The sequence below is a fragment of the Curcuma longa genome, chromosome 11 (assembly GCF_044706935.1).
Source record: "Curcuma longa cultivar G26 ecotype Majalengka, Jawa Barat chromosome 11, ITB_CL_G26_1.1, whole genome shotgun sequence".
Classification (NCBI taxonomy): domain Eukaryota; kingdom Viridiplantae; phylum Streptophyta; class Magnoliopsida; order Zingiberales; family Zingiberaceae; genus Curcuma; species Curcuma longa.
The window spans coordinates 10,866,274-10,885,253 of NC_133871.1; the positions used below are offsets into that span (position 1 = coordinate 10,866,274).

Consider the following 18,980-nt stretch of genomic DNA (forward strand, 5'->3'; position numbering starts at 1 on the left):
AATTGTTTTAAATTTATTTTTATTTTTTATTAAAATAACTTAATTGATAATTCAATTTTTATGCATTTAAATCGGAGATAATTATAGCGGGCCGCCGGATTGGCCCGCCCCGCCTAATTTAGATGGATTAATTAAAATTTTATCAATCCTATTTTAAGATGGATTGATAAGGATTGGCTCGCCTAGGCCTGTGACCCACGTGGGTTGACCCGCGACGGGCTTGGGTTGGCCCGCCTAGGGCCGCGACCCGCGTGGGTTGGCCCGCGACGGACTTGGGTTGGCCCGCGACGGGCTTGGGTTGACCCGCGAATTGAGAAAATTTATTTATTTATCTTAATTTTAAAATTAAAGTAAAAAATTTAATAAATTAGTGGGTTTGATCAATTTAAATTATAATTCAAGTTTAAAAATTATAATTCAAACTTAAAATTCACTTTCAACTTAAATTATAATTTAAATTTAAAATTTTTATTATTTTCAATATTTTTTATTTTTTAATAGTCCGTGAGTTGGTCCGCCTAACCCGCGGCCCACCTTAAGTTGGGTTGGATTGGAGATTTTTCAATCCGTCAAGTTGGTGAGTTGGCCCGTCCCACCCCGCCATATGATGGACCTGTCATTAGTTGGTCCGTCCCGTCATGAATTGATCCATTTGACAATTCTAGAGATAATTCATATAAAAAAATAGTGTGGAATGTTATTTTAATAATTAATAATAATAAATTAATAAATTAATATACCAACAACGGTTCATGGAGGGAATCGCGCTGTTGATATTAATTATTCCTTTCACACGAGATTCATATTATATTTTATGCATTTCCAACATCACGAGCGCATAGTTTAAGCTCTGCGAATTCTACAGCGCCTCTATATATTCTCGAGCAACAGTGCAGAGCTTGGCAAACAATGCCGTCGCTCCGATCGTCGTCTCTATCCCTAATCCATCTTCTCCGGCCATGTCTCCTCCTCCTCCTCTGCTCGCTTTCCTCTCTCTCTGCCTCCGTCGTCACCCACCTCCCCGGCTACCAGGGACCTCTGCCCTTTCATATGGAGACGGGGTATGCGAACGCCTTGCAGGATTAAGCTTCATATTTGCCTTTTGACTACTGCGTGCGTTTTCCTAAAGCGACGGTCTCTTTGCGTACGTAGCTATGTCTCAGTGGACGAAGAAAGGGGAGCGGAGCTGTTCTACTATTTCGTAAGGTCGGAGGGGAAGCCAGAGGACGATCCCCTCCTTCTTTGGCTTTCGGGTGGACCCGGATGCTCTTCTTTCTCTGCTTTAGCCTTTGAAGTAGGTAAGTGAGGGTTCTTCTAATTGACGGGATCAGCATTTTTGATATCATTATTATGGTTTTTGGTATAGGCATTAAATCAGCGATGGAAATAATTATCCTTCTCTGCCATTTTGAAAGATCATGCATATCAGTAATAATGTTCTTAGAATGTTGAATGCGTGTAGTAGAATCTTTATCTTGTGTGGTGAAAATAGTCTGAACGAGGGCAATCTCATCCAACACAAAAATGGCAAACACACACACCACAATAATTGAATGCAAGAGCAATATCACGTGATTCAGCTTAAGTTTAAGTAAATAGAGAATCTATTGAATTTCTATGATATGAGAGAAAAAGTTTATAGTTACCTACTTAAGTTTAGAGACATTATGTATAACAAAGTCCTCTCGCCAGTAACTCTCCAGATTTCAAAAGTTTACTATGAGAAGAAATTACTCAATTTATTTTCGTCCACAATAGCCACTGCATATGTCTGCAAGTGTCATCCCAACGCTAGAACACAAAATGAGTTAAAGAATCATAGCCATGAAAAATCAGGCTGAAAACACTGTTTATTTCATTGTTAGAGTGTTTTTTTGAGTTTGTATGGATATAGATGTGAATACTTTGTCTCATTTTTACATATCATGTGTGGGAAAAAGAACAAGGTACTCTGAAGCCTTTCCAAATGTTCTACATTTTCTGCATCTGCACATGAGAGCATCTACCTCTTTTGGTCATTGAGTTTTTTTCCCCCTTCTAAAGTGCAAATCTCCTTTTGTCTTAGTGATCAAATACTATGCAATGGGTGATTCAGAACAGAATCAGTTGATTCACTGCATTAGAGCTCAATAAAAGTACATGTTATATAACATTGGACCAGGTCTTATAGTTATTTGGAAATTAATTCAATTAGTTCCTTCCTAGCTATGAACTCCTTTAATATTTAGTTGGTTGTCACTTGTTCGAATCTTTGTTTTTTTCTGAGAGAACAAAAGGTAACTTGCCCGTTGAAGATATTAGATCGAGTGAACATCTATTTCTTAGAAAACAAATTGATTAAAAACAATATGGCTTTGTCCAATCAGCCAATAGTGATGACATCTTAGGTAACCATTGGATGACCATTACAAGAATACTTGTCTCTCATGTCAAATAATTGGGAATTTCTCTCATGTCATCCAAGCCAAATTTGGCACAAGCAAATATCCTTAATAGCTCAAGAGAATGTTGTTTGCGCGCCTGAACCAAGGAGTTCTCTTATGAAAGGGAAGCTAGGGAGGGAGTTATTAGTTGCTAACCTACAAAGTCAAACATACAAATGTCCATTTGCCACTCTCAAAATATGTTGGATTGCAGAGTGTTTTCTCCAATGAAACTTCGATGACCCTGGAAGCTAACCAATTCCACACTATATGATCAAATATCAATACTGAGCTTTGGAAGAATGAAGGTTCCATGGGCTCAGCATATATTGTTAAACCCTTACAAATCATCTCCAAGAAGAGGTTGTACACTGATGACTACTTGCATGCTCTCAGTGCAATCTCTGAAAAGTTGCATACCCAAATATTTTGAAGCATGATCAGTCTTTCTTGTTTTTTGTTAATTAATTTCAATCTTTACATCTTTTTTCTGAGCCTCTACAGGTTATCTTTGTAGGTCCGGTAACATTTACAACTAAGGAATATGATGAAAACTTGCCTAAACTAGAACAACGCCCATATGCTTGGACCAAGGTGCGATGTTTACCTCCCATCACTTTCCACATTATTTGTTCTTCCTCATGTTATATCTCTCTAAAACTTATTTGTTTGCAGATTGCAAATATCATTTTTGTAGATTCCCCTGTTGGGACTGGTTTCTCCTTCATTGAAAACCCTGGAGTTGCTTATGACGTGGGGGAGAGGACTTCTATATCCTATCTCTATGATTTCCTTATAAAGGTAGGACTCCCCCACAGAGATGAATAAGAAAATTTACACCTGTTTCTTAAGTTTTGAACCACTCTTTTATGTAGTGGTTGATCGACCGCCCCCAATTCCTCGCTTGTCCTCTTTACATTGTTGGGGAATCACATGCGGGGAGGATTGCTCCAGCTGTTGCTCAATTAATAGCCGAAGGTGAGTTTATGTCATTTCAAATTACAAAAAAAAACCATGACAAAAGAGTTTCATGCACTAGTATTTATGTAATGACGTTTTTCAATTAACTCTATGTTTGACCTTATTATGGAGCCACTAAGCCATAAAACAAATTATAGTTCACCATGCAACAAATATATTTCCAAATTGACAAACAACACTTTATTTTTCAACTGTCCTCTCAAAAAAATCTTTGTTAGCACTTAACCACCTCCAATATTCACCCTAAGAACATCACTATTAGCTATTATAGGAATTGCCAAAATGCCTCTTATTTTCTATTATAAGGTGATGAAAAAGATAGTAATCACAAAGTAGTTTTTACCCAACCTTTGCCTCACATCTTGTTTATTCAATCTCCCTCCTTGTTATCGTTGGTTATTATTGCCTTAAAAATTGATTGAACACAATACATGTGCGAGAGCAAGCATAATTCTCGGTACGATGTAGGCAAAGGCTTTAACTGGATTGGGATGCTCATAGCTTAGGTTGACATGATACTCCATTGGTTGTTCATTGAGTAGCCTAGCCTTAAATAGGTTGGCAATGCCAAGCTTGAGACACGAATCATGCTCCACAAGTTGTGCTTGACCAAAAGGTCAGACTCTACACTTGTGTGTGGGTCAATTATGACTCACTAAGCTATTTATTCCATAAATTTTCATATAAAATTGTATATACCTTTTAATTTGCTATAAATATTTAGTTTAACATTTTTTAAATTTTTTATTTTTTAAAATTTTATAATTATTTTTTATTATTAAATTCTCGGCCCAACAAGCTTGCTTGTGCACAACCATGCCCGAGCTCATGCAAGTCTTGGGGTGGCATTATTTTGGTTGTGCCAGCTAGGGCATTCCATTGAACAACCCATTGACATCTCTAGCATTAAGGAGGGAAAGAAGAAAGACAAGCGGTGGAGAGGAGAAAGAATATGTGGTTGGTGGGAGCAAGAAAGGAATACACAAAGAAAGGAGGGAAAATAAAAAGTACAATCTCATTTTGTCTGGAATTTAGGCATATTTTTGTAATATACCATTGGACAATGGCAAAGACACTAAGGTTGGTAGCAAATGTGGCTTAGTGCTAGCATCAGATCTTTGGGGAATTCTCATGCGTTGATATGAAAATTGACCTTACCACATGTGAGCGTTGATTTTCTCTTTAACTTACATATGGTCTTTTGCTTCATTTTTGCCCCCAAATGCTGGATGCCACTCATGTTTGAATCAACATGGGACATACTTTTGCCTACAATAAGTGCAAATGGGCCAAATCTGAGGGTTCCTGAAGTAACTAAGAAAAAGAAACTTGTGATTATGTGCCATGCAAATCGTGGATGCACATGGTTTATTTCAGGTATGTGAGGATCCTTGGATTGAATTGATGGGATAATTGAAAAAACAATCATCAAAATCATGAGTCAAATTGGCTTTTTATGAGTTTTAACAGTCAAACCGATAGCAAATGCAATTTGAAAACCTACCCTTTAACTATACAGTCATTACTTGAACTATTACTTCTATGTGCAGGATCTCCAATTTATGATGCCAATATGTTGCTTGTATTTAATTAGGTATTAATTCTGGGAAACAACCACTTCTCAATCTCAAGGTATGTCAATAAGGAAGAAATCAAGTCTTTATCAAGAAGAAAAAACAAAGTAACAAGGTTCCTGATCAGGTGTTTCCTCATCATATATTAGCTATGAATTAGTACTTTTTGAGTTTTGTTGACTTTGTTTCCAAAATATACATATTAGTTCCATTTAATAGTTAGATTTGTAGACATTCCATGCTTTAGATAGTCAACATAAAAGAAACATCCAAAAATTTTTTTAACAATGCATCTACCTACAAGATTGAGAATCTAATACAAAACAATATCAATTTTCCATAGGAAATGAAAAATCAAATCTCGTGATTGTCAAACTACAGAGTTTCCTTTTGAGATCATAAACATAAATTCATAAATTGGTCCTTTTCCAGAATACTTAAACTGTTAGTGATTATGGTAACCAAAGTAAATACTATCATAGTAACTTAGATGTTGATCTTGCAATTGTAAGAATAGAATTCATATTGGGTCAACATTTAGTCTTCTTTTCGTAGGGTTACCTTCTTGGCAATCCATTCACTGGGGAAAGTATTGACATAAATTCTCGTGTACCATTTGCTCATGGAATGGGGATCATATCTGACGAGTTCTACAAGGTATAGATTCTCATGTTTACAAGTCCCAATTTCCAATGTAAATCTTATACATATATAGTCTATCCATGTTTGTCTGCATAGGAAGTTTCAAACCTTGTCTTCCTTGGATTCTTGCAAAGAAATAATCATAACTATATCTGTTTCTTGCAGATGGTACAAAAAAATTGCCGAGGCCAAGACCATAGATATCCTACAACTACGGGGTGTGCTGCCAATATAAAAACTTTTGAAGAGGTTTATTTATGGGCTTATTTGTTATGACCTAATCCACTCATAATTTGCAAACAAAGACTTGATTTATCTCTTTGGTCATATAGATTTGCACTGAGATTAGTATGTTCTATATATTGGACCCTCTCTGTGGTGATGATTCCCCAACACAACTTTCAGTAGGCAAGAATACAAGATCATTGCTGGAGGAGCATATGGGTTTACTTTACCCACCATCTCCTCCTGATTTTACATGCAGAGTAAGAGTTTCTCTCTCTAGTCTCTATTAATCCCTAATTCTGTAAAAGAAAATTGCTTATTGATCCATTAATCATTATGTTTAGAACCTTATATACATTTGTTTATTCTTCTCAAGAAGTGATTATTGATTTAGCCGTGTCTTTTATTCAGAGTTATGCTTATTATCTCTCCTACTTTTGGGCGAACAACAATCTAACACAAGAGGCACTACATGTCAAGAAGGTAACCCTTCATTTTCCATAACTTTTATCACTTTCTTTTTTTGTTGGCTGCAACCTAATTATAATCAAGGAAATGTTCTCTCTGTTGCAGGGAACCTTGGCAGAATGGTTCAGGTGCAACCATTATCTCAGAGATAACTTGTTCAAATATGACCTCCCCCCAAGTAGCTTGCAATACCACCTTAATCTTACTCGTGCAGGTTATAGAGCTTTGGTTTTCAGGTGAATCTGCAAATTATTATCATTGTTAGCCTCTACCATTGATCACCGCTATAATCGATCAAGGATCTGTAACTTGCCATTTTCTATCTACTGAAACAGTGGGGATCATGACATGTATGTGCCATTTCTTGGGACTTACGCATGGATAAAATCTCTCAGTTACCCTGTTATGGAAGAATGGAGATCATGGCATGTTGGAGGACAAGTTGTTGGGTGAGCTTTCTAATGCTTTCACATTGATATATATATGTTTATCTTAATTTTTTTTTTCTCTCCACAGGTACACAAAATCATATTCCAACAATTTGACATTTGCAACTATTAAGGTATTATTTAATCAACCCACATGAATACAATAGGAAAAACATGCAAGAATATGATCAAAGTTGTGGGGTTTGTTGTTTTTGGCAGGGTGCTGGGCACGAAGCTTGCTCATACAAGCCTAAGGAGTGTTTTGCCATGTTCCAGAGGTGGATTTCTGACCAGTCTCTATGATGATGAGGAAGAGGTAGCTTATATTTTCAATTTGAATATTAATGTGTAAAACTAATTTCATTAAAATAAAAATATTGAGATATATTGGCATTTAAAAGATATTGTAGGGAAAAGATATTTTAAATTCAATTTGTAATTTTATCATTGAAACTCCTACTATTGTATATGGTGGAAAAGATGTTTGACAATATGTTCTATGACATTAATAAAGGAAATCAAATAACTTCAATTTGCAGCAATATAAGTCAATTTATTGGCCTCGGATACATTTCATTTTGTCTAGTACTATTCTCATACCCTATCTATGTTGCATGTATTGTAGGCTTTGGGTATTGAGTCGTGCCACCTGACACGACTAGCACATTCCATTGTGATGGAACACCGAGACAAACTAGTTGTCAACACATTTGTATTGTTATAGCTCTATCCCTATATAAGGATAGTCTCCCTGCTGATAACAACATTGGCCACTGCATCATAATGACAACATTAAGGGTGCATAAGGTTGTAATAATAATAATTGTTGAACAAGTTATTAGATAAATGTTGACTCATGATGATGACATAACTAGACTCATGCTGAATGACATAATTGGGTTCATACTAACAAATGAGAAAAATGCATAAAAGCAATAATCCACACAATAGGGAAAATAAAATGAATGAACACTAATAAAATTGTCTCCAATATTGTCATTGACTATCTCTTATCATGACTATCTTGTAATATTTTACCCAAATTGTCATTGACGAAGATCACCTCTATGTTTCTTCTTTCACAATGTTACAATTTTTCAGCTTTATTTTACACAAAAATCAACATAATTTATAAAAGGATTAACGATCCACAATTCACCTGTTAAAAGATATGACATGTATAAAAGTGAATGACTTACAATCTACTTAATACAAGAGTGCATCGTATACAAATATAAAATCAATTCATCTATCGATAAGGATGCATTGTAAATAGTAATGAACAACCCACAATCCACTCACAATAAAGTACATTGTGCGGGGAAACTAAAGGAGAAAGAGAAAGGATTTGAGGATATTCTTCCCTGCTCGAATATTGCATGTGAGGAAAGGGATTGGCCGAAGTTGCTAGCTATAGGCGATGCCAACTTCGATTGCTAGAGGGAAAAGCTTTGTGGTTCCTACGAGGGATCGAGTAAGAAAAGGGGAGATCCTCATCCACTATTGGAGGGAGATGGGCGGCAGTGGTGGCAAGAACTATGTGGACAATGATTGTGGCATCATAAGCAGCAATGATGCAGGTGACGACTACATGGGCCGTGGCGATGGCATGGATGGGAAAGGTTTGGCGTTGAAGGTGGGGAGAGGTGGAGAACACACGAGAGAAATAAGATTGGTTTATTAAAAAAAAATAGTCCAAACATTTTTAGAAATCACAATTAGGTTTTTTTAAATTTAAATAGTATAATATTGTACCTTGTGCAATATGAATTTTTAATTGGTCAAGTCACATGTATCGATTGACATGGTTGACATGCTCTATGATTGAAGGAATGAATCTGTTTTCTTGTGGCAAACATATACCATTGCATGTTGAAAGAGTTGTTGAGAGACATACTTCTATCTTGCATAACACTTCCTCCTTTGTTTTCGAATCATCTCCTTATATATTAATTCCCTAATATCTAATCACTCAAAATATTTGTCATTCAAACATTCAAAACCCAAATTAAAAGCATAATTAAATAGAGGGACAAATTGAGAATCCCAAACGAGAATTGAATGATACCTTTGGCATGATTTATGCTACACCAATGTCTAATTAAAATTAGCAAAGTGATGAAATAGTATTTGACCAAAGACATGATAATGAAAAAACACAACAACTAAAGAGAACACAGACACTATATAGCACACCACGGTTTAGTCTACAGTTTAACCAACTTAACCACTACAAGAGTGGCATGATTAGAGTTACAGCAATGTCTTGTAAAATTAGTAGGGAATTAACCATTAATGACTTTAGCCTTACAGTTTCCTTCTCTATTTCCTCCTTGATATTTAGACATCACCTTCTTGCTCCACCACCCTTGGCACTGTTCGAAAGATACTAACCTTGAACACTAAGTTCACATTATCAATGAGCTCAAAATGACACACATCATCCACTTCTAACTCATTGCACTGTGCAAACTTCTTCCATCCTCCTCCAAACTTGGCTGTATTGGACTGCCAAAGATAGTTTAACTTCCAAATATCGTCATCCACCAGCAACGCCACATTTCTATCACATTGAGGGAGATTTTCAGACGCAAATTTAATTGGAAGCAGCTGAACATTTTCATTAAGGTTAACTGTTAGTAGGAGAAACAAAGAACAATTAAGTTGTTCATGAGTTGAAGACATCAATATCAACTCACTAGAAAGAAGTTTTTGTGAACATTTGTATGCCTCATCACTGCTATGAAAGCTGGACAATTTGGTTTGAGATGCTTGGCCAAACTTAGAGCTTTCTCTTTCTCTTTAGCAGTTGCCGGCCTCCGGTTTAAAGGACCAGACATTGAATATGATCTTTTTTTGCTTAGCCCTGCAACACAGATTTGCTGTTGCTCAAGATTCGAAGGCTCAGCTGCTGCTTCTGCATCATCACTGCTGCACTTGACTAGGTGGAGGAAACAAAGCAAGTGAAAAATATAACAAGTATAATGAACTATTATTTTTCCTGTAAAACTTACTCGAACCATCCATCTGATTCTTTGTTGGAGCAGTTCTCTTGTTTCTCTCAAGCATATTCTTGATGGATGTTGCAAGCTTTGATTTATGGTTTGAAAAATTTGAAATATCTGTAATGTGATGTGCCCCACAGGAGCTGCCTTCAGTATCTTCATTAGAGATTAGTTCTACTTCTGCAGATTCATCCCTTCTTCCTCTATGTGTTCTTGGAGAATGGTTGTCTCTAACAAAGTAAGCATTAATCTTCTCGCAGCCACTCACATCAAAAATCATCACTTTGAAAGTTGCCTCACTAGTGAAATGGAAGACTAGACAATCACCATTTTCTAGCGAATGGTCATTTACAAATGTGTTCCAGCCATCTGTGAGAAATGCATCAAGATTATTTCTCATCAATTTGACATTCCATGTATGGTCACTTGGTGCTACTAATTTGATCACTTGTTCCTGGTCCTTCAATTGTTTGAAGTGCGCTGCAAACTTCCTTGGAATCTTCTGAAAAGTTCTAGTGTAGTATTACTAGTTTATAGAACTACAGAATATCAAAACTGAGAACGAATATTTGTATGTTCTAAATACTGTAACTCTTGACTCATTTTAACAGCAGGATAGCAACTTGTTCAACAAGACATGCAACTGACTTAGCTTTAATAAGACTACACTAATGAATATAATCAGTGTGATAAAAGAATTATAGATGTAAGAACTTGTATCTTCTACTAGAGATCTAGCAAATTGAATCAGAAAGAACAAACTAGAAATTAGTAATAGATGATGTTACTTTTAAATAAAATTAAATTAGTAATATGTTATAATTTCTTGTACTTCATTTACTGTTTTCAGATCTTATGCATAATTAAATACTGTTTTAGTTATCTCTGTTTTTTTATAATCAATTATTCTTGTTTCATTATGATATTGTGTGCTCTTGTACAGATACACTACGAGCATTGTTTAGCATCTTAGTAGCAGTCCTTGAGCCAACAAGAGAGATGTGCTGATGAAATTATTGCATCATCCGAGTGAACATTGTTAGTTATGGGAAGACGATTCATTTGGTGCATGGAAACTGGAAGGTAAGAAAATGTCTAAACAATGAAATCTTTTATATATCAGAACACATTCTAGAATCGTAGCTATCCAATCTTGGATTAGTAATGGCCACTTCAACCATGCATGAAGATAAAAGTCAAAATTTACATATAATTTAAACTTCTACACAACTACTTTCAGTCTAATTAATCACGATAAATTAATTTCCCAAAGGATCATCTTCCATATTTTGCTTATGAGAAGTAGGAAAAGTTAATTCAATTTTTCTTTAATGATCGCATCTACCAAGAGTTAGAAGTATATTTTCTTCCTCTTTACAAAAGATATAAGTTTGGCTGTTTGATTACCAGAGTCATGCAATTTCTTGTAAAACTAATCAGTTGCCTTCATTGCAGCTGAGGCAACTAGCTTTATCACATCTGTCCTGGTCCTGTTTAATGTCTTCGATACTTGTAGAAAAAAGCATTATTGCTCAATGGAAAAACAGTGTTGTTGATCTGATTTAGCTAGTAAATATAAATATATGAACTTGATGAACCTTTCTTTTTCTCCTTGCATGAGAACATCTACAGTAAAATCAAAATATGAATTCCTGATGAACCTTTCTTTTTCTTCTTGAACTAGAACATGTACCGTAGTGAAAACAGTAAAATTGCTGAACATTGAGAGAGTAGGAATAAAAACAGTTTTACAATTACTCACAAGGCTGTTTGAGAAATCATCTTGGAGAATCTTAATAAAACTTTTTCTTGTGTCTTCAAAATATTTCCAGTAGATGTGCTCCTCGAACTTTCTGCAGCTTTGGCATCCTTGCGCCATGTTTCTCCAGAAACCAAGACCAGAGCTGGAACTATCTTCACTTCCCGACTTTCTTCACCAGGTACTTGTTCTTCTTCTTCTTCTTCTTCTTCTTCTTCTTATTTCTGGTTTCTCTGATAAAACTGGGTCGGTTGATGCTTTGACGGGGAACAGTGATCGGAAATAGTCTGTCCTTGATCTCATTAGCTGGTCTTTCTATCTCAGGAAGGGATTTCAAATTCTCACCTAACTCTCTGCATAAAGCTGTTCATTCAACCTCATGTTTCAGAAATGGGGCTGAGTTCTCAGCCTGTTCTGCTCCAAGCCAACCTCCTTGGGAAATAAAAGAACCCCCTCTTTTATGATGCACTGACAACACAGTGAATTTTGTTCACTAATTATCTATACGTTGTTAATTATCAATTTCTGAGATTTGGTTTAAGCAATCCCTCTTTTGTGATTCACTCTAAGTAATAATTAATGTTCAAAATTTAACTCGGAAGTGTATTGATTGATAGGACTAATTTGCAATCTCTGTGAAAACCATGCAAGAAAGTCTAATTGCATTTATTGCACTGTATTATCCCATGCAACAACCGAGAAGATCATACTTATTTGATCAAAACTGGCCTGCTGACGTATATAGATATACTGATGTAATAATGAAATATTTGGATGCAATATATTTGATAAATCATATTTGTTTAATAGTAAAAAATATAAACAGGTTAGCCGAGGGTTGTGGGTCCAGAATAACCGATCCGTGGTGCATCCACGGATTGAGAAGAAATTTTTTTAATTTAAAATTAAAATAAAAAATTTAATGAATTTATGGACTGATCGTGATTTAAATTTAAAAATATTAGTATTTTTTATATTCAAATCCGTAATTCAATTGGAGTTGGATTGTGATATTTCAATCTATCAAATTGAAGGATCGATCCATCCTGCCAGACGGCAAGCCGTTTGACAGCTCTTTCACATCACTTCCAAATCTGAAACGGACTGGACACATTAATCACAATTAACACTTTTAACACGCATTAATGTATATTTAAAATTTTAAATATTCAACAAAATATTATTATGCTATTTTAGTAAAGAAATTTTATCAGATTTAAAAGTTTGAAAAAAAAATAATTTTGTTTGGATGACAAATATAAGAGAAAATGGAATCCGGTAAATTAATATTTTTTTATAATTTAAATATCTAATTCTTTAAATCGATTAATCATAAAATAATGATCTCATAAAAATTTTTAATCATTCATCAAAATAAATTTAAAAAATACTCATGTCAAGTCCATAACGTCGGACTACTTTCACGGCTTTCACTGAGTGCATTGTAACCCATGGGCAAATTGGTATATTTTCAATCAATATGTTGATATGATCTAAATTCATATTATTATGTTATATTTAAAATAAAACTAATATAAGATACTAGGTTTAGAATTTTTTATATATTATATTAAATTAAAAAGAAGATTTAATGATCGTGCTAAATTAATCAATTGGCCCTAGTTTGTATGAATAATTACTTTCAAGAAGTGCTCGAACAATAAATAATGCTAGCTGCTCACAAGTCAAAACGTTAGTCCATCTTTAGTATATATCATGGCAAAACTTTTAATATCTAGAGATAAGTTTTATTTTTTCCCAGAACCATCCAATTTCCTGTTTGTTCACATCCAAAACACTCCTATATTCATTTCCACCTATTTTTCAACCCCTAAAATAAAGGACAGGAAAGAAAACTTTAAAAAACTTGCCTTTACTTTCTTCTATTTTATTTATTTATTTGTAATAATTGAAATAGCCAAACTTCATAAATAAATTTAAAACAAAACTTATACAACCCAATAGGTACCACTGCACACCCTAAAGGCATTCTTCTATCGTAGTTACGTGGCCAAGATGCAGCACATGCTATTAAACCAGAAATCAGTAGAAATACAATCAAATGCAGAAGCCATCGACTCATCTACTAGGAAATTGGAAACTCCACTTCTAAAGGATAGACAAAGCAGTTGAATGAAATTTACGATCACATAATTCAGAAAAGGAAGTATTCCAAGATCGAAAATGAGTCCAGGCAGATGATTTTTTACCCTTCTTAATTATCTACATCAGTCTGATCTATGTTGGCTGAGGTAGAAGCACGAGAGAAGATTCTCAGTCCCAATCTTAACTTATCAAGGTTGACACCATTCTCCACGTGAATGCTTGTCACTCCCATTTTTGAGACCTGAAAAAATGTCACATAGAGCATAGCAGCTGTGAGAAACTGGATGGTTGTTAGTCATGAAGAAATTACTTAGAAATACAAAATAACCTTGCATTAATTTAGTATAAACTAGATTTAGGTAAATTTATGTGATTAAAAAAGAATGTTGAAATCAGCGTGCAGTAGATGGAGGCATTTTTTGAGGATAAATAAAGAAGACTAAAATTGCAGTTGTATTAGAAGAAAATAGAGTTCTTAATGTCGATATCTCTTAAAATACCTTCCTCTTGGTATGACTTTTAAGTTGTGCACAACTATACCTGTTTCACTTGTGCTTAAGTTTAGGATCTACTTGGCAATAAATCAAGGCTATAATATCGTCAAAAAACTACAAAAAAAAAAAAAAAAAGAAGATATATAAACCTGATGCATGCAGAAACGGAATCTAACTTAAGCTAAGTTATATGTCATATTTTTATCTAACAACTAGGAGAGCAAGAGTATCACAGGAAACATCAGCGGACGAAATAGCATGAAGAGAGTATCAGGAAACTGCAAGGCGAAAACAAAATTTGTTATACATAGATGGCGATTTCAACAGAGCGAGTATTTGAAAACAAAATTGTTAATATTTAGAGCGAATGTTATCCAAATATATGCTTAATATTCTTATTATTATCCAAATATTTTAATATTGGATTTCTAAATATTATCCAAATACCTTTGGACTTTTCTTCCTCTCCATTTTTCTCTCCAAGTAAAATTTCCATTAGGGTCCAAATTTTCTCGAATACAAATGAATGACATACATTATCTTGCAAATGAACTTAATAAAATATAATTAGAGGTTATGAACGTCACAAGAATACAAGCACTGATATACTTAAAATTGGGGTTAATTTTGTCTATGCTTCATCTGAGTATCCAATATTAGCTAGGTTAGATAGCCAAGATATTTTTGTCGGTTATCAAGCCTACATGGAATATATTAGATGAAACTAGTAAACTACATGAGTTGATAGTTATATAGATTTTCTGACACCCTCGCTATTATTTATTAGAACTTTACATGCAAAACAGGAGAAAAGTCAAATGAAATTACCTCTTCAATATTTCTGTACTCATCATCAAAGAAAAGCATTGATTTCAATGATATTCCAGTTCTTCTTTGAATCCTCTGAAAATGCTCAGTCTTGTGAGTCCAGCTAGAGAATATTTCCTGAAACAGAAATAGATACATTCTGGTCTGTTAGCATAAAATTTCTACTATAAAGTAGTCTTCACATTATCCTAAAATTCATTGTTCCTTTGTTATTGAATATAATTATACTAACTTGCTGATATAAATTTGAAGAAAGATTAATCTTCCTTTACAAATCATAATAGTTAGCATTTGAATCCAATAAATACCCAGGTATCAAAGATTTAAAAGTCATATGCATATAACCAAAGAACACAACTTGATCATGATGATGATACCAATATAGGCTATTTGATGCATAGAGCGTACGCATACATGGGGTTGATATGTAGCTGCTTGATAACTTTTCTCAAACAGTGTTAGGCAGTTTTAAAAAACACAAAAACCCAAATGAGTTAACAAATCAAGGCAAAATACAACAACAATTGGTCGTATGGAGAGAAATGCTATGATGAATCAGACATGCTACGCATCTCCCTCACTTCAAATATATTATAACCGGTGGAGTTCCAACACAATAATACAAAAAACAAATAGCAAATGGATTGACTAAAAAATGTCACTAATGTCAATCTATCGCTAATATCATGTTTTCTGCAACCATGAGATCAACTCAGACAAATTAAAAATTATACACTTAAAATTGAACTCATGAGCTAGATCATCGTCTATTTATACTTATGTACAAAATATAGTTTTGTCATGTAGATCATGAATTAATTTTTGATGACTAACCTGAGCAACAAACATGGATTGGATGCCCAATTTCTGAAGGAATGTTTTAGCTATATCAGGAGTCGGAGATCGAGAAGCAATTGCCACATCAATGCCTTTATCCTTAAGTGCGTATAAGATACCCTTAGCATGTGGATAGAGAGACGGCATTTCCCTTTTGGAGCGGCATTCGCTGGAAAATAATCAGAAAATGAACATGAGATTGATTTAAAACATATAAAATGCTGTTGAATCCCAACCTCAATTTTGAATTGCCCATTTGCTAAATCCACTAACAATGTTGTAAGCACACTTTCCCTTAAAAGCATTTGGTTTGAACAAAGGTTATTATATAGAAAAATAGTAGCAAAAAGAAATTTGAAGTGATTAAATGCATATGCAGACTGGCTTATCCTACGTGATTAACATATTGCTAGGTCATCTGTTTGACAAATTTTGTATAATATTTTTTCTTTTGGCTTCTTTCCATTCCCTGGAGTATCTCTCATTAAGGCCAGGTAACCAACACAGCATTGTATTATCAAAGAAGATCCCCTAATAATGACAGATTTTAGATAACACAGAAACTAACATACAGTAAAGTCATTCAAGTAAATGAAACCATCACAGATTAAGAAATCTCTATATGCCCAGAAACACGTTTTAGTACAGCAGGGAATATTATAACAAAGATTGCATGAAATTACTGAAGTGTCACAATTCTTGTCACTTAAGTCTTAACAAAAGCATCATTCTAGATACCATTCAGGGCATTGCTTGATGCAAACAACATAACATACAAATTGAATAATTTTCTGAAAAGGAAATTATAAAATTTATGTTAGAAATAAATTTGAAGGTTTTCTTATCAAAAGAAGATAGCATGGCCTAACCAAATGAGTTGGATACAGAAGAATCCACATGCTTGAGCATGCTCTAAAGTCAGCATTAGACTAAATAAACAAGGAGGGATAACATTCTCAGCCCAGTTTGTCAGGCAAGAGACAGAATGAACTGGGCTGAGATTCCATGGATGACCTCAACCTGACACAAGCATAGTCCTAGTGCCCAGGCCAGCCCTAATGGGCCAGAAAGAATACTATAAAAAATTAAATATAATATTATGAAAAATTGAAAAAAAATAATTAATTTTAAAAAGTTACATGATTTAAGAATAAAATTTTAAAAAAGTTACATATGAACACGAACACAAAGATTGGCAGATGGTGCTTCAATCTTCATGCTGGAGCACTGTCAAGAAATGTTGCTCTTGTACAGCCCCATCATATATGGAATTTGATGTTGTGGTGAATGACTAATAGCCAATTTAATAGCAATAGATAATCCAATAAAAGACTTAGAGTTGCCTAGTGAGCGCTTGACAGCCGTGAAAGGGACATGTCAACAAACTCTTAAACTCTGGTCAACAAGATATACTGCCCCCCATAGAGTCACTATCTAGATAGCATGATAGATCATTATCAATGCAACTCCAAGGAAAGAGGTAAGAGAGTGTCTTTGACCAAGGACTTGGTTCTATTGTACAACAAGTGTTAATATTTGAGGATCATGAAACCGTGGTGTAAACCATAAGTTGCAATATAACCTTAGCTTTACGCTCCACCTACCATGATCCTTCATTGTCCTGGCATTGTAAGCAACATACTCATGCCCTCATCTATGATGTTGGCGTAACTTAGATATCCAACAATATATGGTAAAATATGAGAGAATGAGGAAACAATAATTGGCATTAGAAATGTAGAATATATAGATTAGAGAATGAGAAAAAACACTCTAGAATTGAGATATGAACAATGAGTGAGAAATCAATAATAAATTTGGACAAATAATGGAGTGGAAAGGGAACTATTTGTATCAGAATTTTAATTATTTTTCAATGTTTTCTATTTTTTCGAATTATTTTATTAATAAAAGACTAAGATACTGCCATGATTTTATTAAAAAGTAGGGACGTTATGGATACTTGAGGCAAAAGAGTACTTTGGGCATGAGCTTGGGTCATCCCAAGCACACAAGTTGAACTCGTCCCAAGCCAAGGTATGTGCCTGACTGATCCCAAAATTGAGCCAAGGAGCCCGCATTTCATGCCCACCCATGTCCGTGTCATGCCCTAACCTGGCCCGGCATCAAGCAATGCCGAACCTAACACATTGACTGGCGAACTACCACCCAGCCTAGGCCGCAGCCCGGTTGCCGTTATTCGGATTCGGCCATGCCTGTCAAGGCCCATTTCGTGATCAGCGCTTCTAACTGCAAATTGTCAATCTCTGAACAAATCTTTTCTCCATCGGAATTTCCTGACGAACCCCAAGGAATTTCTCGATCACTATCTTTGGCACATGCCCAATATAGCAAAGTGTCTGCTCAAACTTGCCAGGAACTCCCAAATCGCCTCTCTAACTTCGTCAAAGATCAGGCCGCTGCTGCGACAAACCGCAACAAAAGCGACTCTTCACTCTCTCAAAAATAACTTCTAAAATTCACACATTATTTTGAGAAACCAAAGATAATTACGATCGATAGCATAAAGAACACGGAGATCAACAACCAACGATCGCAATCGCGCATGTCGAAGAAACAGATCAAACGGATCAGAAGCACATCAAGAAGAAGGTTGGGATGCGGGCTCACTCACCAATAGAAAGGCCAGAGGGTGTAATCGAGATCGAAGACGACCAGTTTGGGGAGCGCTTGGAAGAGGCCGAGGGTTCGAAGAGCCTCCTCCTTCACCCGCTCTTCTCCCATGGTTTCTTCTGCTCGACTTCCAAAGAGAGAGATGCTTGGGAGAGCACGGCAACGGGGCCCCAATCTATTTATAGGTCGCTGGTGACCAGGAGAACAATAATCAGGCAAAATTTATTAAATGCCATTTAAAAAACATTTTGTTTTGGGCAAATTGTCCTTCCCCCCCTCTTTTTCCCATAATTACCATACAAGCCCCTACTTTTAAAAAATAAACTTGCCGCCAAGCTTCAGAGGAACATGAGACCTGGATGCTTTGGAGGAATTGGTGTTCATCATATATGTGAGTTTAAATTGATTCAATTGTCACACCTAATCTTCACCCGAAACAACCTTGTCTCGGTCGATGCGATGGAGGATCTACGGTGCCGAAACAAAGCCGTAAACCTAATTCACCCTGAAGGAATTTAAAGAGAGAAAGCAAACCTTCAAGACAGATTCATCTGAATCCGAGTACTCTTTCGCCTA

At 35.2% G+C, this 18,980-nt stretch overlaps 3 protein-coding genes across 3 annotated transcripts; 1 reads left to right on the top strand and 2 right to left on the bottom strand.

Annotated features, from left to right (window-relative positions):
* Positions 1-909: 909 nt before the first annotated feature.
* Positions 910-7,454, top strand: LOC141839192 (serine carboxypeptidase-like 13). Its single transcript, XM_074726885.1, has 15 exons — positions 910-1,061; positions 1,153-1,294; positions 2,928-3,017; positions 3,099-3,224; positions 3,299-3,401; positions 4,999-5,036; positions 5,534-5,635; positions 5,786-5,869; positions 5,953-6,105; positions 6,257-6,328; positions 6,419-6,549; positions 6,649-6,762; positions 6,830-6,875; positions 6,961-7,057; positions 7,367-7,454. The coding sequence occupies exons 1-14, from the start codon at positions 910-912 to the stop codon at positions 7,042-7,044; spliced, it is 1,437 nt and encodes a 478-aa protein (XP_074582986.1). The 3' UTR covers positions 7,045-7,057; positions 7,367-7,454.
* A 1,627-nt stretch (positions 7,455-9,081) lies between these two features.
* LOC141839194 (B3 domain-containing protein REM16-like) lies at positions 9,082-11,703 on the bottom strand. The gene is made up of 4 exons (XM_074726886.1): positions 11,509-11,703; positions 9,756-10,248; positions 9,441-9,682; positions 9,082-9,351 (listed from the first exon to the last, which is right to left on the bottom strand). Exons 1-4 carry the CDS (start codon positions 11,623-11,625, stop codon positions 9,082-9,084), a joined length of 1,122 nt encoding a protein of 373 aa, XP_074582987.1. The 5' UTR covers positions 11,626-11,703.
* A 1,732-nt stretch (positions 11,704-13,435) lies between these two features.
* Positions 13,436-18,552, bottom strand: LOC141840525 (uncharacterized). The gene is made up of 4 exons (XM_074728540.1): positions 18,406-18,552; positions 15,768-15,939; positions 14,934-15,050; positions 13,436-13,852 (listed from the first exon to the last, which is right to left on the bottom strand). Exons 1-4 carry the CDS (start codon positions 18,513-18,515, stop codon positions 13,721-13,723), a joined length of 531 nt encoding a protein of 176 aa, XP_074584641.1. The 5' UTR covers positions 18,516-18,552; the 3' UTR covers positions 13,436-13,720.
* Positions 18,553-18,980: the final 428 nt, after the last annotated feature.